General features: G+C 57.6%; 1 protein-coding gene across 2 annotated transcripts in view; it reads right to left on the bottom strand.

Annotated features, from left to right (window-relative positions):
- Positions 1 to 4,667: 4,667 nt before the first annotated feature.
- The window catches only part of LAMC3 (laminin subunit gamma 3), a 44,046-nt gene continuing 26,613 nt past the window's right edge, over positions 4,668 to 22,100 (bottom strand). The window contains exons 13-28 of one of the 2 annotated variants that reach the window (XM_027823476.3): positions 20,327 to 20,515; positions 19,957 to 20,202; positions 19,215 to 19,368; positions 18,525 to 18,667; positions 17,591 to 17,769; positions 16,794 to 16,914; positions 15,607 to 15,812; positions 14,953 to 15,029; positions 13,685 to 13,819; positions 13,075 to 13,210; positions 12,138 to 12,290; positions 11,323 to 11,425; positions 10,194 to 10,393; positions 9,166 to 9,312; positions 8,733 to 8,832; positions 4,668 to 6,791 (exon numbers count right to left, since the gene is read on the bottom strand). In XM_027823476.3, the coding sequence (XP_027679277.2) occupies positions 6,541 to 6,791; positions 8,733 to 8,832; positions 9,166 to 9,312; positions 10,194 to 10,393; positions 11,323 to 11,425; positions 12,138 to 12,290; positions 13,075 to 13,210; positions 13,685 to 13,819; positions 14,953 to 15,029; positions 15,607 to 15,812; positions 16,794 to 16,914; positions 17,591 to 17,769; positions 18,525 to 18,667; positions 19,215 to 19,368; positions 19,957 to 20,202; positions 20,327 to 20,515 (2,540 nt within the window). In that variant the 3' untranslated portion in view covers positions 4,668 to 6,540. Of the gene's footprint in view, positions 6,792 to 8,732; positions 8,833 to 9,165; positions 9,313 to 10,193; positions 10,394 to 11,322; positions 11,426 to 12,137; positions 12,410 to 13,074; positions 13,211 to 13,684; positions 13,820 to 14,952; positions 15,030 to 15,606; positions 15,813 to 16,793; positions 16,915 to 17,590; positions 17,770 to 18,524; positions 18,668 to 19,214; positions 19,369 to 19,956; positions 20,203 to 20,326; positions 20,516 to 22,100 lie in introns of those variants that run through there. The other variant, XM_043530490.1, reaches the window with a different exon arrangement.

Genomic DNA, 22,100 nt, shown 5'->3' with positions numbered 1-22,100 from the left:
ATATCTAAGAAAGGAGACTCCACCACCTACCTAGGTAACGCATTCCAGTGTTTCACCACCTTCCTAGTGAAAAAGTTTTTCCTAATATCCAACCTAAACCTCCCCCACTGCAACTTGAGACCATTACTCCTTGTCCTGTCATCCGCTACCACTGAGAATAGTCTAGATCCATCCTCTTTGGAACCCCCTTTCAGGTAGTTGAAAGCAGCTATCAAATCCCCCCTCATTCTTCTCTTCCACAGATTAAACAATCCCAGTTCCCTCAGCCTCTCCTCATAAGTCATGTGTTCCAGTCCCCTAATAATTTTTGTTGCCCTCTGCTGGACTCTTTCCAATTTTTCCACATCCTTCTTGTAGTGTAGGGCCCAAAACTGGACACAGTATTCCAGATGAGGCCTCACCAACGTCGAATAGAGGGGAACGATCACGACCCTCGATCTGCTGGCAATGCCCCTACATATACATCCCAAAATGCCATTGGCCTTCTTGGCAACAAGGGCACACTGTTGACTCATATCCAGCTTCTCATCCACTGTAACCCCTTGGTCCTTTTCTGCAGAGCTGCTGCCGAGCCATTCGGTCCCTAGTCTGTAGTGGTGCATGGGATTCTTCCGTCCTAAGTGCAGGACTCTGCACTTTTCCTTGTTGAACCTCATCAGATTTCTTTTGGCCCAATCCTCTAATTTGTCTAGGGCCCTCTGTATCCTATCCCTACCCTCCAGCATATCTACTTCTCCTCCCAGTTTAGTGTGGCTCCAAGCCACATACTGACCTGTGTTGGCTGCATGTTGACTAAGGAAGCGACAGCTGACCACGAAAGGGATCTGTGAATTAAGAAAGCCAGCACCACATATGGTCACCTCCACCACTGGATCTGGAAGCAACATGGACTCTGTCTACAGCCAAAATTCACAGTCTATAATGCTGTGGTCCTGCAGGTACGAAACATGAGCCTGTTATCAATGGCACATTAGAAAGCTTGACCGTTTCCATTTGCTGTGATGGTTGGTGGTGTTCCCTAAGGGTGAGTGCCCACAACTTAGAGAAGAATCGCATCGAACAGCTGAAAGCCCAGTGCCGGGCATGGCAACAAGGTGCAATTCAAGCATCACAACTAGGCAAATGGCTCCATCATGGCCAGTGTGCGGAACGTTGTTCTTCTCAAATTGGGTTCCAGAGTCACACAAAGACCAACTGGTACGAACTGTGATTGTCTGCGTTGGCCTCGAAGTCGAGGCGATGAGCGTCACGCTGCTCCCGGAGCACCAGACCATGCCTTCTGTCCCTCAGCTCTTTCTCGGTCAGCCCCTGGGCTCCCTCAGCCACTCTCCTCATGGCAGTTCAGCAAGCCCCTATGACCTGTGCTCTGCTCAGAGCTGTGCTTCTCAGGAGCACCAATAGCTTGGCCAGCACAGTATGTGCCCCCAAAGAACAGCCAGAGTAGTAGGGTCTGAGCCCTAGAGGATTCAACCCCCCAAGCTCCGAATGCAGGGACTTCTCATCCGGATTTATTTTCATCCAGTGAAAACAAATTATTCTCATGAGGACAAGAGGCTGGTGGCCCAGAGTGCTGGAATCCAGAGCAGTTTGGTCACTGGTGAGATGAGTTTGGGGAGCTCAGCCTGCTCCCTTGTGGTCCTTTGTCCATATCACAAAAAAACAACAAACTGTTTGGCACAATTGCAAGATTCTTCCTCACTTGCTCAGAAGTGAAACAAAAGGAGGAGACAAGGGTCAAGCTGTGCAGGAGCCAGGAGTGGGGTATCAGGGCCTGCTGCAGATGGCCATCAGTACAGCTAGGAGAGGGGGGCAGAACTGGGATAGCAGGGGGTGCAGTGGTAAGGATTGAGGTGCATCAGCAAAGCTGGGGAAAGATAGTGGGGTGGGGAGGATCTTGCCCAGCGTCTTCCTGCAGGTTAGTCCCCCATGCTGGATTCCAGCCCATTTCACTCTCCCATTTTCATAACCACTAGATCCCCACTAATAACAATACTGTTTATTTTAATTAAAGAAAATAAATGAAACAATCAGAGTTTGGGCGAGTCCCTTGGAATGGCTGCTGCCTGGAGAAGCCAAGTCTGAGTCACCAGCTGGAAGCCCAAAAACAACAGGAGAGGTGTCCTGTTTTTGGATTTAAAGTCCAGGGACAAGGGGCTGAGGGCCGCACCTCCACCCTGCACGTACTTTCAGTTATTCTAGCATCTGCTCCCTCTCCTGGTCTGGTCTTTGCATCTTCCTCCACGCTGCCCCCTTGACGTCGGCATCCGACTCACCCCTCTCAGACGGCTCCTTGAAACACCCGGCTTCCAGCAAGCCTTTCAGAACGGACCTCTGCAAGATACTGACACCTGTTCATTCCACCACACCAGGAAGTAAAGGCCCTGCACACAGAGGGCCTTGCATCTTATGAGAGTAGGTAAGTAGATCTTATCTGTCCAAGGTGCTTATGTGACCCTCGCTCACGGTAGTATCTGAGCACCTCCAAACACCCCGTGATGTTGGGCATCCCCATTTAGAGATGCAGAACTGAGGCAGAGAGAGATTAAAGCCCAGATCCTGATTTTAGTGGAAGTCAAGAGTCTAAATACCTTTGAAGATCTGGGACTAAGTGACTTTCCCAAGACCCCCACCAGAAATCTGTGCCAGCGGAGGGTATTGAACTCAGGCCTCCCAAATTCCAGACTAGAGCTCTCACCCCGTTCCCTCCCATTCCATTCCATAGGTGCTCAGGATTAGCTAACGCTGTCTTTGCCCACGAACAGAGCTGTGCCCCACGCATGGATCAAACTGACAGGAACCGACTAGGTTTTAACAGCAGGCTGAAAGCATTGGGAAGGGAAAAGCCTCCCTCTAGTGTCCGCAGTGTGGGCGTGATGCTGCGTCCAGCCAATGCAGGCTAGAGAGAGGGGTTTGTGTGGGGGAGCCAGGCACCTCGGGATCGCAGGGAATGCTGGGCCAAGTCTGGGCAGTAGCATGAGGAGCTTCAGGGACTGGGGTTGCTTGGTCCCCGAGCAGATCCTTAATATGCCCTGTTGCACCCTGCAGTGTGTCGTGGATCACTGGGGTGTGTGTGGAGTGTTCAGGGCTGCTAGGAGGGGCGCAGGAGCAAACAGGTTTCAGAGTAGGAGCTGTGTTAGTCTGTATCCACAAGTACTCCTTTTCTTTTTACAAGCAAACAGTGTTACTGGTACCTGCGCAGGAGAGACACAGGGACCCATCCCCTTTGTGGGAGTGAGCGTTTGGGTCTTGGAACATTGGACAGCGACCCACAGAGCTGCTAGCCTGCATCCCTCCAACCTTGACTCTCTCCAGTCTGGCTTCCTCCTGCTCCGCTTCACTCATGCTGCTCTCGCTAAACCTCCCTCCTGGCCCTGTTCCATCCTCATCCTCACGGACCTCTGCTGTTCAGACCCTCCCTGCTGAAAATGTGCCCCTCCCTTGACTTGTATGGCTCCATCCTCTCCTGCTAATTCCTTTGGCATCTCATCCGGTGGATCCCCGTCCTCCCCTCTTCAGGGGCAGCCCCCACAAGGCTCCGGCCTTGGCCCTCTGCTTTGCTCATGTGATGGCTTTTTTTATGAACAATCTCCACTCCCACAGCTTCAGCGCCCATCTTTAACTCACAGATCCACCTCTCCCCCCGACCTCCTGCTCCCCACAACCCCACATCTTGGCCAGTGGGCCTCTTTTGGATGTCTTCTCTTTTGGATGGACTTGTCATCAATTGGTGCTGTGTTACCTTCAAATATCCCGCCCCCAGCCCATCTCTGTCACTCAACACATCACTCTCCTCCCGGTCCCTTGCCCACCCTGCCCTTCACACTAACAGTTTGGGCCTTCTGTTCTCCCAACAGGCTTGGGTGTGTGTCCAGGCCACTCATGTGTTATCACTTCCTGCAAACTGCACCAGCCTTCTGCGGGTTACATTTGCTCCATTCCTCGGAAGTATCAGCAGGAGGAACTGGGATTTGCATGACTCCTTTTTCTAAAGCTAAGGGGAGAGCTGCTGGGGTGCTCTGCAGCTGATAGCAGTGTCTTTAGGAACATAGGAGGGGGTCTGTTCCTTTCTACACCTCCACTGGGGACTGGCTATACAGCCCTAGCCTTGTTAGTGCACTACACGCACACAGAACCAGGAACGGTGCAAAGTAACACAAGGATGCCTATTGAATCAATGGGAAACGACAAGAACCCGGATGGTGCAAGCAGTAGCATTGTCTGAGTCAGTAATTAGTCAGCCCCCTGTGGTGCTGTGCTAAAGAAGAAACTGAGCTCCCAAACCCTTGTGGTCATTAAAGATCCCAGACACTTTTTTCAAGAACAGGATGTGTTAACCCTAGTGTCCTGGCCAGAATCTCCAATCACATTCTGCCTCCCTAAATTCCCCCTGCAGTTTCAATTGGCTACTGGGGTTTTTACTTCCTCTCCTAAACTGTTATGCCATTGTACTGTGAGCTGTTAAACAGCTGCCCCTTTCCACCCCAGAAGCAGCTGCACTTCACTGTTAGGTGAAGTCATTCTTGTAAGGCTTTCCTTTACAGAACTCTGAGAGCCTGCTGGAGGACAGATGCTAGAGGTATGTCATGTATTTTCCCACACACACACACGCAGCTACCAGCTGTTTTATAGCCCGTGAACAGCACTACCAGCAGAATGTAACATATGTATTATATTAAGATTTTTTTTAATGGATACAGCTACAAGCACATAGCATCAGCTAAGGAAACAGGTCTCTAAAGAGGCCGGGAAGGCGGGTGAATCATGTCTTCTTCAGCACTGGGCAGGTGGCAACGGCTTGACATTTCTCTAACAGCAGCGAGTGTGTGTGCAGATTGAAGATGCCCAGTTGTTTTCCTAGGGAGGCAAATATGTGGCTGTGTGTCCAGGCCTCCCAGCCAAGCTAGAATCGTTCTGTGCTCGCTTTGCAACAACTGTTGTGCTTTCACAGAGCTGTCCTTGGGCAGGGAGAGGGGGAGAGTCTGACAACACCCAGCTGGGGCTTTCTTCTCCGGTGCCAGCTTTTGCGCATAGGCGAGAACAAGGGAAAGGAACGAGCTCTGTGTCACTTCCAGAGAGCTGGGCCAGTGGGGCGAGGGGGATCCACAATCCGCTCCAGCAGCCTCGCAAAAGGGGTTGACAGGCGGCTCTAGCTAAACCAGTTTCTAATAGTGTGAATGGCACCAAAGCACATTAGAATCAGGTTAAAAGGCAAACCAGAAGCAGGCCCCTAGCATGGCTCTAGCATGATCTTACTTACACCAGTGAAAATCAGGAGTCACTCCCCTGGAGTTATGCTACTGCAAAACCAATGTGAATGAGAGCAGAAGGGGCTAGATCTCTCTTACCTAATGTACTGCTTGGCTCCAAGCTGGACCAACCCATTAGAGGAAGGGGAAAACAGCGGACACTGCCCACTTCAGAGGAGCATTCTATCTGTAGCCGTTCCCTGCAAGTGATCCCATCTATTGGGAATTATAGTCAAGCTTTAGCCATTAGCCACTGGACTTGTCAGCAGTCACGCCAGATCCCTCTACCACAGCTGCAAAGCCCAAGGCAACTGCCCAGCTCTTCATCGCTTCCCCCTCCTGGTAGGGAGAGCAAGGGGAGGCCAACGAGCTGCTGGGAATTACGGGCTGCAGCCAAGCTGAGCTTGAGAGCAGGGGTGACAGCGATGCAGCCGCAAGCGCGAACATAGGCCATGGCTAGTAATCCCCCCCCGCCCCCGACGTATTGAGTGAGATGGTGCCATCTACACAGAGACCATGGCGTTGGGCCATTCACATCCCCTGAGTGCCCGGAAATACGCTGTGCCACAGGGGAGGCCGATAGCGGAGCTGCTACGGACCCGTCCCACCTTGGCAGAGCTGTGGAAGCACAAGAGGCAGGGCATGGCCTGTCCCCCGCACCTCGACCAGGTTACGGCTGCCGCCGCACTTGCACTGGTGCCCATTGCAACCAACGCTGGTGTGACCGCAGGACCCATGGAGCAGGCAGTTGTGTACTTCCCCCATAGGGGGCAGCACTGAGCCCTCTCTCAGTCCCACGCCCCCCTCGCGAGCTCTTTCTTCGATGCTCTCCCATTCGATTCAGGGTGCGCTGTGGTCCACCAGCCCGTGGTGTGTGAGCACCGCCCAGCAGAGCATGGAGTGACGTGACTAGCAGAGAGAGAGAGTGTGTGTGTGTGTGTGTGTGTTTCGAAGGCCAGTGGAAGAAGCGCACCTGGCACTGGAAGCGGCAGGTGGGTTGGCCTGGGGATGGTCCTTAGTTCCTACAGGAGTTTGTTCCACAGTCTGGGGTTGGTTCCCAAGACGGCTCTGGCTCCCGCACGGACAAGTTTTACCCTTTGAACTGGCAGTCCCGCTGGGGGCTGCGGTCCTTGTCCCAGAGCTTTAGACAGAGACCTTGCCTCGCTGTTCTGTGGGACGGCAGCATAAAGAGCGGAGGTCAGGTTTGAGGAGCTTGTCGGTGAGCTGGGGGATGTCCATGGCTCTGCAGTTCCTTGTGGAGGTGGGGGCAATGGGGGTTGTCCATGGGGCCCGCTCACTGCCAGCTCGAGCAGCCCTCCGGCAGGCTCTGTAGAACCTCCTCCAGGTTCAGCTTGTCGGCTCTGATCTCCTGAAGGTCGCGCTCGAATGCCTGGATCTTCTGCTGCTGCTGCTCTGCCTCCCGCTGCAGATGGCTCAGTTTCCTCTCCAGGGCTCCGGGCCTGGCCAGGCGCAGCCACAGGCGGTCCAGCTGCAGGCGGCTAGTGCTCAGCACAGCGGCTGTGTGCGTGTCCTGCTCCAGGTTGCCTGGGCGGGATGAAGAGGAGACAGCAGTGAGGGAGGAGGCAGAGAGCCCTGGCAGCCCTGTGTGGAGCCAGGCCGAAGGGGCTTTAGACAGATGCTGGGCTCACGCCTCAGGGGTGGGAATGAATTAAAAGGGTATAAAGGGAGTTGGAAGCTCCCAGCTACTGCAAAGAATAAAGCGGGGGGGGGGGGGGAGGGAGTTAATGTAAACATGGCTCCCTACTGGACTGGGAACAGCCTTGTAGTACTTGGGTGCTATCCTCACCCTGCATTGCCTTGCTCTGACCCTGGCCAAGTGACTTCACATTCCATTCCCACACCTGTGGCATGGGGCTAGCGATTGTCACCCCCCGGCCCCCACCCTGGCAAAGCACCTGGAGCACCAGTTTTAGGTGGGAGAGATAGCTCAGTGGTTTGAGCATTGGCTTGCTAAACCAAGGGTTGTGAGTTCAATCCTTGAGGGGGCCATTTAGGGATCTGGGGCAAAAATTGGGGATTGGTCCTGCTTTGAGCAGGGGGTTGAACTAGATGACCTCCTGAGGTCCCTTCCAACCTGGATATTCTATTATCTATGGCTTGGATGTGGGAACCTCCTCAGTGATGGGGAAACCTGACCGTGAAACTGACTTGCCACAGTGAGCAAAACCAACCAGGCTAGTTTCACTACTCAGCCTAAGCTAAATGCAGAAAAAGACACTACCAGCATCCAGAGGGAGAAGTCGATTTACTATTGGGCCCCAGCTGAGATCACAGCCTCGTTGTGCTAGGCACTGTATGTACACACTCCGGGAGAGGACGTGCTTGTCCCAATGAGCTCAGAGCCTACAGAGGCAAGACAGGCAAAAGGTGGGAGGGGAAACAGAGGCCCCAAGAGTGGATGTGACTTGGCCAAATTTGGCTGTTGAAATCGCTTTGGGTTCAATAATCTCTGGCGTTTTCAGTGACACAGAGTTTTATCTCCCCTCCGCCCCAGATCTCAGTAATGTAAATTAAAAACATCAAATAAAAAGGATACAAAACTTCCCGTTTCCTTGTGTGCCCCAAACTCCTGGCTTGGTAGGAAGCCTGATTCATTGCTGGCTGCCCTCCCTGACACTGCACCCAGGCCATAGCTGACCCCACAATTACAGTCTGTTCTCACCACTGAGGATCCAACGGGGAGAGGGGGGGAAGACAACCCATGCAAATCCAGCACCTAGGTCCAGAGGCCAGGACAAAAAGCAGCTCAGGATGTGGATTGTGCCACAAGCCAGTCCTGGTCTTTTCGTGACTCAGGAGGCCACTGACAACACTGGGAGAGAAGTGCTCTCCTTGGCTGCCTTAGCAGCAACTCAAAAAAGTTCAGGCTTAAAAAAGAAAAGTACAGCACTGCCCTTTACTGGCGAAAACTGGAATTGCACGTGGTGCGGCATGCTGACAGCAGGTGGAGATTCTCCTTTCACTCAAGTGCTTGGGCTGTGGTTTCAGAGCAGGAAGCTCTGGGTTTGATCCCTGCTGTGGCTATCAAGGTCCTAGTGACCACGATGTAGAGCAGAGACTCAGCTGTGACATCCTAGGTGGCTACAGATCTGTTGTAATAAATATAGGGCCAAGTTCCCAACTTGAATTGCAGCATCTAAGTAAACAGAGATGCCCGAACTGGATTTGGCTCACAGAGAAAAGCTAACACCAAGGGATTCCAGCAGGCCAAGCTTTGCAGCAGCATTTCCCTCTGAGGTCCCACGAGGGCATTTATCCCTCAGGAGATTTCTTCAAGATCAGGATGGTGGAAGCTTTCATGACACTCACAGGTCCCAGGCAGCGTGGCCCCCCGGCAGCACGTGCTGCTGGAGTGGAGCTGTCCCACGTGACTGTGCAACAGGGTCGACAGACAGCTGAGTGGATCAGATGGCTTCGGTGCCCAGGAAGGGGATGTGCCACCAGCGCCCCGGGGTGGGTTCTTACCTAAGCTGCTGAGCAGGTTATTCAGGGTCCCAATGTCCATCTCCAGGGAGCTCTGGGCTTCTCTGAGGCTCTTCTTAGCTTCACTCATCCCTGTCCTCACCTTCCAACAGAGACACGGACGTGCATTAGCGACCCCCGAGATAACAAGCCCTATGGAGGATTCTAGCTGCCAGTGCCAACAGATCAGCCCCATGTGGGCGATCCCATGGATGGCGTCCCAGCCTGCATGTGGGGTATTCTCCAGAGCATGCCACATGCGTGCCTTGCATGCCATGGTGCCCTGGGGTTCCTTGGACACAGCCTCAGTCCAAATAAATTGCTGAGATTTCCAGATTTGCGCCTGCCCTCAGAATCAATGGTGTGGGAGCCGGGGGGCAGGTCACTGGTGAGGAAAGGGGGACTCTTCCCCACAGTCCCATGGGATACAGCTCACCTGGTGAGACGCCTCGAGTTCTTCCCCGAGCTTCTTGGACACGTGCTCCTGCCTTGAGACTTCTGCCAGGGTTACATTGATGCGCTTGGTGAGCTCACCAGCGCGCTTGCGTTCCCGCTTCCCTTCCCTCAGCACGGCCTGGGACCTCTGCACGGCGTGGGCAGCACAGGGTTACAAAGGGGAAGGATCTGTAGGAGTTGGCTTTTGCATAGCTCCTCTCCCATCCCATCCCCTCCTTGTGCTGAGACAAGACGTCCTCTTAGAGAGGCTATCGCCAGAGCTCAGTTGGTAGTCCGGACCCCACCCTCGAACAACAAGAGCCTTTGGGCCACTCACCTGGTGGCGTAAGTGAAGGCTCCATAAGGGGGATGCTGAGCTCGGAGAGTGCACGCACCAGCCCTGCCCTCCTGACACAGGAATTCATGTTGGACTTGAGAGGCAAGTCAGCCGGAGCATGAGACACGCTGCAAAGCCAGCCCAGCATGACTGACAATCCCTGCTCAAGAGAGGGCTTTGGATCTAAAGGGCAAGGGATGCTGCATGCCAGGAGGCAGGGCTGTGTGGGGATCAGGGGGCTGCGGGTTAGAATCAAGGCTGATTGACAGAAGGGGTTCTGAACTGCTCTTAGGAAAGACGGGGGTGCTGCAGGTCAGGATGGGCGTGCATTGGCAGAGCTGGGGGGGATCCTGTACCAGGGCAGCAGGGGTGTTGCAGGTCAGGATGGGGGGGCATTGGCAGAGCTGGGGGGGATCCCCAGGCCAGCAGGGGATGCTGCAGGTTAGGATGGGGGTACACTGGCAGAGCTGGGTGGGATCCTGTACCAGGGCAGCAGGGGGTGTTGCAGGTCAGGAGGGGGGTGCATTGGCAGAGCTATGCTGGGGAAGCCCGTGCAGCATCTCTCTGCATTAAGCCTGACTCCAGCTCCCCCTTCACTTGCCATGTGCCAGACTCCCGGCAAGCCCTGCTCAGGCTTGTCCAGCCCCCCTCTCTATGCATCACCCCCTCGGTTGAACACCAGCCTTGCAGACCTTGGAGCTCTCCCTGGCAACTCTCTCTGCTTCTCTGACCGTCTTCTTGGCTGAAGTGGAGACAGACACAGTGTTTCCCAGCACCCTCTCTGCCTGTCTAATCTTCTTCTGGGCATCCACAGTCACTCTGTCCCGGACGATGGCCAGCTTCCTGCTCACGGTGGCCTGCCCCTTCTGACGTGCAAACACCCTCTTCCCCCCTGCAGACAAAGGCAGCGTTTAAGAGACTAGGCCCCTCCACCCCAGCGTGCACTGTTGTAGCCTCCTGGACATCAGTGGAGTTAATCCTGATCTACGCCAGGGACAACAAGAAGAGAAGCAGGCTCAACAGAACCAGAGCAAGAACCCAGCAACCCCCAGGCATTAGAATCTCCCTGGGAAACGGGGCGGAGCCAAAACCGACCTTCCCCTCCCAGCATCCAAGCAGGAGGGAAATAAACCCATCCCCAAACCGTAGCAGGGAGCCAGCCATGCTGGAGGACTGGTAATAGACTCCACACCCTGTCGCCTCTAGGTCACTGGTTCAAAGGCTGCCATGCATCAGACGTCTGTCTATCCCATGGCGCCCCGAGAAAGGAGCCAGGGGATTAGCAGCCTCAGCACAGAGAGCAGGAACGGAAGGGGCTGGGCACGGCCCCACTCCGTGTCGGGAGAAGGGCAGGGTGGGGAAGCTGGCAATGGTGCTGCTCGGGCGGTGCCTGTCCTAGCAGCCTCCGAGAGGTTTTAACCCCCAGGGCTTGACAGACGCCGCCCCCTCCGGCCACATCTGCTGCAGTACAGTGGGGTGAGGGACGCCCCCAGCGCATCAGTGTTTGACTGATCGGAAACGGGAGCAGAGCCACATGCACCCCACCACCCCGGTCAGGTCCCATCCTTGGTGCTGCAGAGAGCAGATCAGAGAACTCCCTGCTGGCAGTATAGAAATGTGCTTTCCCTGCTCCATCTGCATTCGCCTCTGACTCCTGCAGGGGCTCTGAACTCTATGGGGCTGAGCAGGGTGGCGGCCCCATGTGTCACACTGCAAGGCAGGGTTGGCACATCCCACGCCCTGGCTCTGCTGGGATAAGTTGGGGGGGGCAGGGGGAGAAGAGCTGAGCTCTGGTGAGATGCTTTGGGCAGCGATTGTTACCTTCCAAGCTGGACAGCAGGGACTTTGCTTCAGAGACCACCGCCTTTCCGTGCGAAACTGACGAGGCTGCCAGAGTCCGGGCAGCATCAACCCCCTTCCGCAGCTGCAGGGGAAGGAGAGGCAGGAGTGAGATCTAGGGGCGTGAGGGCGTCTCATCGGGGGAGCCTTCCTGCTGATCCGATGATGCTATTCAGAGACTGCTTGGGTGGGTTTTCTTGGGGCAGGAGAGCAGGGGGCCAAGACATGCTCTGGGCTGACTCCAGAGGACCCAGGCACTGCCCTCTGCATCTGAGAGCCCTACAGGGCCCAGGGAAAAGAACTATGCCCAGCTTTAAATGTTCCGGCTCCTATTCTGCCCATGCCGGCCTGGGTGAACCCCCAGTGAGGGTTTTTTTTGAGGGGGGAGTGTCTCTGCCCCTCCTGCCCCTGTTCCTCACCCCTGAGTGGGCCCAGCAGCTGCAGACAGTCCCCTCTGGCTGGTGGGGGAGGAGCAAGCGCGGGTGCCGGGGAGGTCGGGCTCATCCAGTTCTCTGTGGCCAGAAGGACCGCAGCAGGAGACAGGGCCTAGAGAGAGGGTAGGGTGTGTGGGAGGGGAAGGGATGAGGGAAACTGAGGGCTCCTGTGGGGATGCAGAGGCCTCTGTCCCCCAGAAAGGATGAAGAACCTCACTCTCCCCACTCCTGTCTGCGCTGGTGGGTGCAGATGGATGCAGATGAATTATCACCCCCCAGCCTAAATCAGTGGCAGGCTCTGAGTTTGCCAGGAAAGTGGCTCCCCGGTTTCAGCCCCGAGCCATCTTTCCCTGCGACACTTGCCTGCTGAAACTGCTGAGCCCTCTGCAGCTCCGTGCGTGGCGCAGCCATCAGAGAGTCCCGCGCATCCAGGACCATGCGCTCTTTCACCTCCACCCCCTGCTCCAGCTCCATCACCTCCCGAGTCAGGGCTCCGGTCTGCACCACTAGGGAGCGCTGTGGGGTCAGGCACCAAAACAGCTTGGTCAGAAAGCGGATGCTGTCGGGAGGGGGCATCTCCCATTGCTCCAAGCCCCCAGCATCAGAGAGGCAGGGAATGAGCTCAGAGGAAGTATCTAGTGGTCAGAGCATAGGACAGTGAGTCAAGAGACCTGGGCTCTGTTCCTGGCTTAAAGTGGGGATAATATTCAGCCTCCCCAGAAGGCCCTTAGAGGCAGGCGAGATCTGAGCTGCTGCTGCACTAGGCACCATTCTCAGGCTGGGAGCTGCCCCCTTCCCGCCCCTGCCAGCCAGCGCCTGTGGATGGAGAAAGGCCATGCTAGCCACACTACGGGCACACCCATGGCCACGCCAGAGGTGGCTCAGACTGTCCCCTGGCTGGCTCAGCACGAAGGCAGAGAACGAAGCTGGCTGGTCTAGTGGGAAGGAGTGGGATGGAACCCACGAGGCCTGGGTTCAATTCCCAGCTCAGCCACAGGGTCTCTGGATGACCTTAGGCAAATGTCTTCATCTCTCCTGTGCCTCAACTCCCACCCTGCCTCACAGGGGTGTGAGGATACAATCTAGGCACAAGTGGGAGGTATCCAGATACCATAGTGATGTGGGGGGGACAAGTACCTAGACAGATGACTCGGCCATGGAGCCTGAATCTCCTTTCCACCCTAGAGGGGCCCTGCTGGGCTAGGACTGGGCACACTGCTGGGTGGGACCCGTCTGAGTCTCCAGCATGACTCCCCAGCCCTGCAGTCGTTAGCATGTGCAAGCACTAAGGGCTGCCCACCAGCTCTGGAGCGTCGAGGTTCTTTGCCATGTCTGCATTAGCTTGGTGGATGGATACAAAGGTTCTCTTGGCCTCAGCTGCCACCTCCAGCACGCCAGCAGCCAGCTCCTCCTGCGCCTGCTGGATTTCCAGGTACCTAAACAGAAGGGGCACAAGACAAACCTGTGATCTCGCAGGAGGAAGGGGGCCTGGGCTGCTCACTGCAGGAGCGTCTTCTGCTGGCAAAAGGACACAGTGAGCTGGCAGTTGGCCAGGTATGCAGGGCTCAGGGGATTGCTGGTGTAGGGGGTCCCCTCTAGCCTGCTGGGTTTGAGGCTGGTCCAGACTGATCGTGATCTGGGAACCAGCACTACCCGATGGCACTTTGGTGGCTTGTGTGCAATGATTTTGGTGGGTCTCAGCCCAGGTGTCCACAGCACAAAACCACCACAACCAACCCCCTTGTTGGCAGGCTTGGCAAAGAGGCCAAGGACTGAATGGGCCATGCAGACAACTCCCCTCTTGCCCCTAGTGGGGGTCCCTGTCGGCTGGGGTTGAGGCACATTGGCAGGGCATCGTGGGGAAGGGGCTCCTGTGCCACACTCCCATAGGCACCCTGCTGTTCTCATACCGGTCTTCCAGCTCTCTCTTGAGCCCCAGGCTAGCGCTGTCCTCCAGGATGCTCTGCAGGAGAGCGTAGCTGGTGTTGGAAGCGAGCAGGGCTCTTCTGGCCACAGACTCCAGCTGAGCTGCTGCGTCCTCGTGACTGCAGAGACAACCCCCCACCCGAGAGATGCTATCAGAGGTGAGCCCTGAGGTTATGCCCCAGAAGCAGGGCATAGATGGGATCTAACCTTGTGCTGTCAGTTTGGCCTGAACTCACTGTCTCAGGCAACAGAACGAGATCGAGTCGGATGGATCGCCACCACTCACCCGATGCCCGCAGCGGGAACAGAACGATTCCAGCCAGAGCGCACGAGGCAGAATGGCATCCAGCTCCCGGCTCCAGAGCCGCACGGTGCCTGTTGGGCTCCTTGCTCCAGTCGTTGGAGCCCAGAAGGCGGACAGGTGGCGTGACCACCTCTCACCTGCACCTCTCTGCTCTCTAACAGATGACACCGTGATCCAGAGCGTGCTGGTGTCACTGCACGGTCCGTGCACTTGGCTGGTTACTGAGAACTCTCCCAGCACGGGGTACTTTAGAGCACACGGGACAAGCTCAGGCACCTGTCCCGAGACCTTCTCTCTGCCTCAGGCACAACACGTGGGTCAGCAGACCAGGGGGCATGAGGATGGTCAGTGAGCTGCTCAGAGCAGGGGATACACAAGAGGCCTGGCTTTAAGGATGGAGGTTCAAGGAGGGGGGAGGGGGAGAGTTGCTTCCAAGAGTGAGGGGGAGCCTGAAAGGAGGCTAAGGCTGAGAGTGGGAGGAGGAGGAGGAAGAGAGGGAACGACCTCAGAGAGGCAGGCCGGGGCAGAGCTTTGGAGAGAAAACAAGGTGCCCAGAGCAGGGAAGCAGGGCCGGCTCCAGCTTTTTTGCCGCCCCAAGCGGCAAAGGGAAAAAAAACAAAAAAACCAAGCTGGTTGAGCTGCCGCCAAAGTGCCGCCGAAGAGGAAGAGAGGGACTGAATTGGCGCCAGAGACCCGGACGGGCCGCCCTGATGACAGACGGCGTGCCGCCCCTTTCTATTGCCCGCCCCAGGCACCTGCTTCCTTCGCTGGGGCCTGTAGCCGGCCCTGCAGGGAAGCCAGCGAGAGGATTGGAGGAGGAGGAGGTGTCAGAGTGAGGCGAACACGTATTGCACAGACTGTGGGAGATGTGCCCGTGTGCACACGCAGGCATGCATGGGTGCGAATCTGGGTGTGCATCTATGCGCACGCATCTCCAAAGCACGGTACCTGGCAGCCAGCGCCCGGGACTCCAGCGCAAGGCGACTCCAGTTGGTGGGCTGCTGGGAAATTTCATGAGGAATGACCTTAAAAAAAACATATAAAACAACATGAATGTGAAACCCCAGGGTTCAGCCCCCGGGACCCCTCTGCGGGGACAGCGAAGGGCTGGGCAGACTCCTTCCATGTCACATTCTGGGTGAGTCTCGCCGGATGGCTCTGAACGCACCTTTCTAGGGCTCTCCCCAGCCTTTCCTGGTGGGAAGAACAACCCCCCGCACCCCCAACTCTGCCACCAGGATCTCATGGGGGTGGCAGAGTCACTGAACGGATTTCCCCTGGATTAGAAAGAGAGCAAAGGAAGAAATCTCACCCTGGGGGCATTGCACCTGGAGGGCTGCAAGGTTGAAAGGTCACCAAGGGGGGTGGGGGGGGGCGCTGTGCTTGCCTGTTGGTGCTGCTCCTTTACCCGGAGGAGCAGGTCACTGATTCAGGTCCTAGAACCCCCTGCGAGCATGGCCCCTGCCGGGCCGGGGATGGGAAAGTAACAAGGGGCCTTCCCTGATGGGGCAGTAGTACCAGCACCTAGTGCAGCTCAGAGCCATTCTGTGCCACGTGAGAGGGATTGAGAGAAGCCCAGCGTGCTGGGCTTGAGCCGGGCACCGTTGTCGCCAGCGTAGCCGCAGCCTGCTGGATCTCCCGCTGCGCGGACCGCAGCACGGCACTGATTTCCGACAGGAGGAGGCAGGTTTTCTCGTCACCGCCACTGGCGCAGCCCACGGTCCCGCTGACGGTCCTCAGCCGACCCCACGTGGTGCCCACAGAGCCCTCCAGCTGGGCAAGCTGCTCCAGGAACACCGCCTTGGCATCTGCAAGCAGCACAGCGAGAGCGCTCCTGCAGCCATCACCCCTTCCCTCGGGGGGCGGCGGGGAGCCCTGTGGTGATGCATTGCCGGCTCCTGCCCAGGGGAGGGGAGTGGCGCTCTGGCCCGTGCTCACACCTGTGTGCGTCTACATGGCAAGCAGGACGTTTTCCCCAGCCTCACAGGTTCCAGTGCCGGGGGGCTCTGATGATAGACAGTTGGATTCCTCCACTGCACCTAAGTCCACCCTCTTGAGCCCTCCTTAACAATTCCTCTCCCCGGGCAACACCCAAATACCTGTAGCCATTAATCAAGTGCCTCTCTCCTCCCCGCACTGAGTCGTTGCTGAGCCCAGCTCTGCACATTTACCCTGCGGGTCCCTCCACCCACCTCATCCTCTTCTCTGAGCCCCTCCAGTTTGTCAGTATCCGCCTGGTAACGTGATGCCCACAGCTGCGGCAGAGCCATGCGGGACAAGATCTTTAAGGCCGCTCAGGGGCAGGTTCCCAAGGCTCAGCACCCACAACTGCGGCCAGATTTCCAAGCGTGCTCCGCACCCAGCGGCCGCACCATGACACCGGCAGATCGATTTCCAACAGAGGGCTCAGCCCTCAACATGCACCCAGTGCACCGAGCTCTTGTGCAAAGGTCCCACTGACTCCAGTGCCTGATGGGGAACGGCGCTTTTCTCTGCTCTGGCCTCCGCTGACTGGAGGAACACTGGCATCCCCGCTGTCCACAAGGGAAGCGTGCCTCTGCACTGTGTGGCTGGCACCCACGTTGCTCTCTAGCGACCCCCTCAGGCCACGTGAACGCGTGGCGGAACCAGGCTCTGGAGGGAGCCCCGTCCACGTGGCCCTTATGCTGCCTTCATCCCCGTCGCCCCCGAGCGCCGTGGAGAGTGACCGATGTGCACTGCTCCTCTCCCAGGGCCCTCCCTGCACTGACCCCAGGAGATGAGCCTCCCCTGCCTCTGCCCCTCCCTACCTGGCAGCTGGTCTCCTCGGGGCTCCTCTCCTAGCGCTGGGTAATGGGTCCGGGGGCTGCTGCAGCCTGGTTTCTGCAGCCACGCCTCCATCTGCTGCAGCTTGGCCTTCAGCTTGTCAGCCTGCAAGGGCAATGGGGTGTTTCAGAGAGGACGGCTTGTGAGGCAGCCTATAGGGCCAAGGCAGAGTGGTGTGTGGGCCGGGATAGGGTGGTGCTTTGGGCCAGGCTGAGCAGGGCGGTATATAGGACAGGGCAGCATATAGGCAAATATAGGGTAGGCCTATAGGGCCGGGGCAAGGTAGAGTAAAGGGCCGTGGCCCGCAAAGTGATGGCACTTGGGAGAGGGCACAGCACATGGGGGTGGGGGAACGGCAGTGTGAGGGATGGGGGCGGGGCCCATGAGAAAGAGGGAGCAAGTGTGGCTCCGTGAGTACGAAGAGCGGTCAGGGTGGGTCAGGGGTGTGCGGGGCGAAGGGGATTCTAGGCAGGCCTGTGCAGAGAAAGCAGGGGGCTCTGAGGCAGGGGAGGATCAGCACAGTCAAGGAGGCAGGGGACGGGGGTCAGATTCGTAATGGTCCAGGCCAGGAGGGTCCATTCTAGTCTGACCTGCTGCATACCACAGGCCATAGCATTCCATCCAGATACCCGGTACTGACCCCTGAGGGGAGCGGGGTGCCCGGGGTGCTGCTAAAGGGCCTGGACAGGCAGGGGGACCGAAGCCTGCGAGGAGGGGGCAGCTTCTGGCTCTGTAATCCCCTTGGCAGGGGGTGTGGCGGGAGGCAGGGCGGGTGCTGTACCTCGTCCTTCACCAGGCCATAGCAGATGGGACACTCCTGGCACAGAGTCCGCTCCGGGGCGTAGAAGAAGTTCACCTCGCACTGATCGCACTTGTAGCCCACAAAGCCCCTCGTGCAGATGCACGTGCTGTTCTCGTGGCACTGGGGGGTGACGGAACCCAGCGGGGAGCAGTTGCAGGCTGCACACAAGGGACAGCGGGGTCAGAGGACAGCAGCTGGCGTGAGCCAGACCCCAGGTGTAGGTGACCCAAGGTAAGGAGGGGCGCTGCGTCCCTGGCAGGGTCCAAGTCCGTCCATGGACTGGAGCCATGACCAGTCAGCCCAGCGGCTAAGGCAGAGACCCTGATCTCCAGAATAATGCCAACGGGAAGGAGTAGCTCCACTGAATCCAGAAGAGTCACTCCAGATTTGCACTAGCGCAATCAAAATCAGAGCCTGGCCCCCAGAGGAGAACGCACGGCTGACTGCCCTTCTCTAGAGTCTCTTCTCCCAGCCTCTCCAAGGGCTCCAGACACGAGCCCTGGACGGCCTGGAGAAGCAGGCCAGACTCTGACCTCCATTGCGCAGCGAGGGTCACAGGCGCACCAAGAGGTGCGGGACTTGCCGAGAGTCACACTGCAAGTCCAGGACGAGTCTGGGAAGAGAACCCAGGAGCCGAGTCTTCCAGGCTCCTGCCCCGACCGGGAGACCCTGCTGCCCCCTTTGTGTTAGAAAAGAGGGGACTGAACTATTCAGTTACTGGGCCGGGAATGCTGTGAGGAGAGGGAATGATCAGTGGACATGGCAAGACCCAGGCATGGCGCAGTTTTCACCACAGCAGCCCGCCCCCTGTGCCAGTCCTGGGTCCTGCACCAATACCATAAGCCATCAGTGATAGGGGAGAGAAACGGAGTGACACGACCTCTCTTGAGAAGCTGCTCCTCATTGCTGTTACCTCGGCAGCCCTTGACCGAGAACCCAAAGAAGCCAGGCTGGCATCGATCACACGACTGTCCTTCTACACCGGGCTGGCAGGGGCACTGCCCTGTGAGCGGGTTGCACTGGCTGTCCTGGGATCCCACCAGGTGACACTCACAGCTGGGACAAAGGCAAAGGAAGGTGGTGAGTGCAGACAAACCTTCGGCCCAGCCACCACCGGGCACCAAGGACCCAGCCGGATGGGAACAGGCACAAGGTCAGCTGCAGTGTGTGCCCAGCACTGTGTGTTAACACCTGGGTGCTGGGGGCATCCCCAGCCGCCACTAGGACAGAGCGAGTCCCAGGTGACACGTGCAGGGCCGGAGGGTGGGGGGAGCTTTGGTTCAAGATCAGAGCTCCCCACGCAGCGACTAGGTGACGTGAGGCTGAAGGCTGGGTCCGCTGACCCGTGGGGAGGCTTTGCCGTTGCCTTCAGTGGGCACCGGACCTCATGCTGCGGCTCTTACGGGGACCTGGTGCTGGGACCTGGGCAGGGGTCTGGCTCCTGCAGCTGCGCCACACAGTAAATACAGAGTGCAGGGAGCCTTGTTAACCCGTCACCAGCCGCTGGGTCCCTCTCCTGTGGGGGGATCCCCTGTGGTCCAGGGCAGTGATACTCAGAGACCGTCTTCCCCAGCGCGCTGACAAGGGCTCCATCTCCACCTACCTCTTGCATCCAGTCCCTGGCTGCAGGTCATAATGTCCCGGCTGGCAGCGGCTGCAGTCTCGCCCGGTCACGTGAGGGAGGCAGGTGCACTGACCAGTAAGGGGATCGCAGGCCTCCAGCCTCTGGGCCGAACCGACAGGGTTACACTCACAGGCTAGGGGGAGAAAACACCGGCTATTAACCTGGAGCAGGCAGACTCGAGCCAGGGACTGGGAATCAGGACACCTGGGTTCTATCCCCAGCTCTGCCCCTGACTTGCTGCATGACTTTTGGACAGTCCCTTCACCCGTCTGTACCTCAGTTTCCCCACCTAGAAAACCAAGGAACTCTAAAGGGGGCGGAAGGCTTCACACACTACCCCTTGCCCATCTCTTCGGGAAGGCGGGGCGGCCAGCGGCGCAAAGCGTTATAATCATAGAGCCCAAGGCAGGTCTGGTCACACAGGGATGCAATTCCATTAACTCAGCCCCCCACTCTAACCCCTCAACGGCACTGCCCATCCCCCCCCGCCAGCCAACACTCCACGTTTTGCTGGTTTACCCTGGCACTACCACTGGCCAAATCCAGCCCTGTAGTGGATGGCGTGCAGATTCTTTTCCCCTCCATGGCAGCGGTGCCCGTTTACACCGGGGGTGAATGGGGCCCCATGCCCCCGTGAAGTGGAATCTGATAAGCAGAAGGCCGCGTCCAGGGAGGGGGAAGCCCTGGAGGGCCAGGGGTGTGCGAGGGGATCCGTACTCACGGGCACACTTTCTGGCGGGGCTCCGAGCCAGCGCACTCCCGTAGAAGCCCTCCCTGCACTTTTCACAGTGCTCTCCTGACGTGTTGTACAGGCACCTCAGGCATTGGCCGGAGTCGGGGTCACAGTTGCCCACGGCATTGGAGTCCACGTTACCGTTGCACTGGCAGGGGCTGCAAGGGTGGGCCGGGCCGTTCCTCCCCAAGGGATCTCCGAAAAACCCATCGTCACAGAGCTCACAGCGTCTTCCTGGGGAGGGTGAGCAATGGGGGTGGAGGGACGGGACGACACCGTGTGTGGGGAGTCTGCCAGTGAACCCACCCATCCCCTCCCCATCCAGAACCGCTCCCCCCACCCCATCTCAGCCCCTTACCTCTCTGCCCCCGGGGGCAGTGGGTGCACACCAGCTCCCCGCTCTCCGGGATCGCCGTGCAAGGTGACTGGCCGGGGCACGGGCATGGCTGGCAGTCGTCAAAGTGCCCCATGAAGGGGTTGCCGTGAAAGCCAAGGGCGCAGCGCTCGCAGGACGGGCCCTCGGTGTGATGGAGGCACTGGCAGCGCCCTGCAGGGGACAGAGCAGAAAGACCACCCACCCCAGGCTAGAGAGCCCGAAGCCAGGATGCAAAAAACCCAGGCCCCTGCCTGGGCCAGGGATCACCCCCTCATGCTCGAAGCTACCCCAGTGTGACCCCACTGAGGACAGCAGGGGGTAGCACTGGGGTGGAGTCAGACATCACCCATTGCATGGGCTGAGTTGGATCCTCTGGTCCTAGAAAACCCCTGAAGCATTTTCCCCAGCCCGTCCCTGCAGTGGATAGACTGTGCATCCCGCCTTGTCCTCTCAACAAGCTGGTTTAGTTGGGATGGGCGAGGTCCCTTAGGGCGCGTCTACACTGCAATTCAAAACCCGCAGCTGGCCCGTGCTGGCTGATTGGGGCTAAGGGGCTGTTTCATTGCAGTGTAGATACTGGGGCTTGGGCTGGTGCCCAAATTCTAGGACCCTGCGAGGTGGGAGGGCCCCAGAGCTCAGGCTCCAGCCCAAGCCCAAATGTCTACCCCACAACTGAATGGCCCCTTAGCCCGAACCCTGCAAGGTTGAATCAGCTGACCCGGGCTAGCCGCAGGTGTCTAATTGCAGCGTAGACATGCCTCCATTCATCCCTTCCTCACCAATATCCCACCTTAGTGCCCAGTCTCTGGCCATCCAGGCCGCACACCAGTTTGACAGTGAGCATGGCATTGCCTCTGCTCAAGCCCAGGGCTTGCCACAGCACCTGCTTCCCATGTCAGCCATGGGTGGGTGCCTCTGCCTTCTGCTTGCTGAGCCACCCTCGGCTCTGACCTCAGCAGAAAATTTCTCTCACGTCCTAAAAGGTGAACCCCCCCAGGCCAAGCTCTATTAGTCACCCCTGCGCTGGATCAATGTACCAGCCCCTCAGCCAGCCCACCCCATCTGCCCATCCCACCACTGCATGCTCACTGCCTAGCCAAACTTCTGTAGCGCTCCAGTGTTCCTTGCCTTGCCCCCTGTACCCTTCCAATGACTCTGGTTCCCCGGGTGCCCAACCCACGGCCCATTCCTGCTCACCCAACTATCCCTCCAGTCATCCCTAGGGGCAATAGCTAAGCTACAGTTGCAAACCTTTACATTCAGGGATCCCTTTCAACTCATGCTCCAGGTTCTACATTGGATTTATCCCTGGTGTCACCATCCAGACACAGAGGACCAAATCCATCCCTGGAGCAAACCCCGAGACGTCAATGGAGCTGCAGCAGAGATGAATCAGGAGGAACCCCAGCGAAGTCAAACAGAGTTACACCCGGGGGAGAGAAGAGTCAGGCCTCAGCCCCAGGTTGGCGGAATTGCTAGTTAGAATGCGTCTGAGCCAAATTTCAACCTCCCAGAGTCTGGACCCAGGGTTTTCACTGGGCCCTTTGGAGAGATGGGGCCCGCTGCAAAATTTCAGTCACATCCAGGTTTGGATTTGACTGAATCAGCTCCCCACAACAATAGGGGTGTGCTTGTGTGTTTCCCTTTCTACAATTTATGGACCAAATCCTGCAGTCCTTGCTCAAGCAAGAAACACTGATTGGCTTCCATGGAATAAGGCCTGAGTAACACCAGCAGAATTTTAAAGAGCCATGGC

This window comes from Chelonia mydas, chromosome 16 (genome assembly GCF_015237465.2).
Source record: "Chelonia mydas isolate rCheMyd1 chromosome 16, rCheMyd1.pri.v2, whole genome shotgun sequence".
Classification (NCBI taxonomy): Eukaryota; Metazoa; Chordata; order Testudines; family Cheloniidae; genus Chelonia; species Chelonia mydas.
The sequence above is the reverse complement of the archived record's forward strand: the minus strand, read 5'-3'. Positions and strand labels throughout refer to the sequence as shown.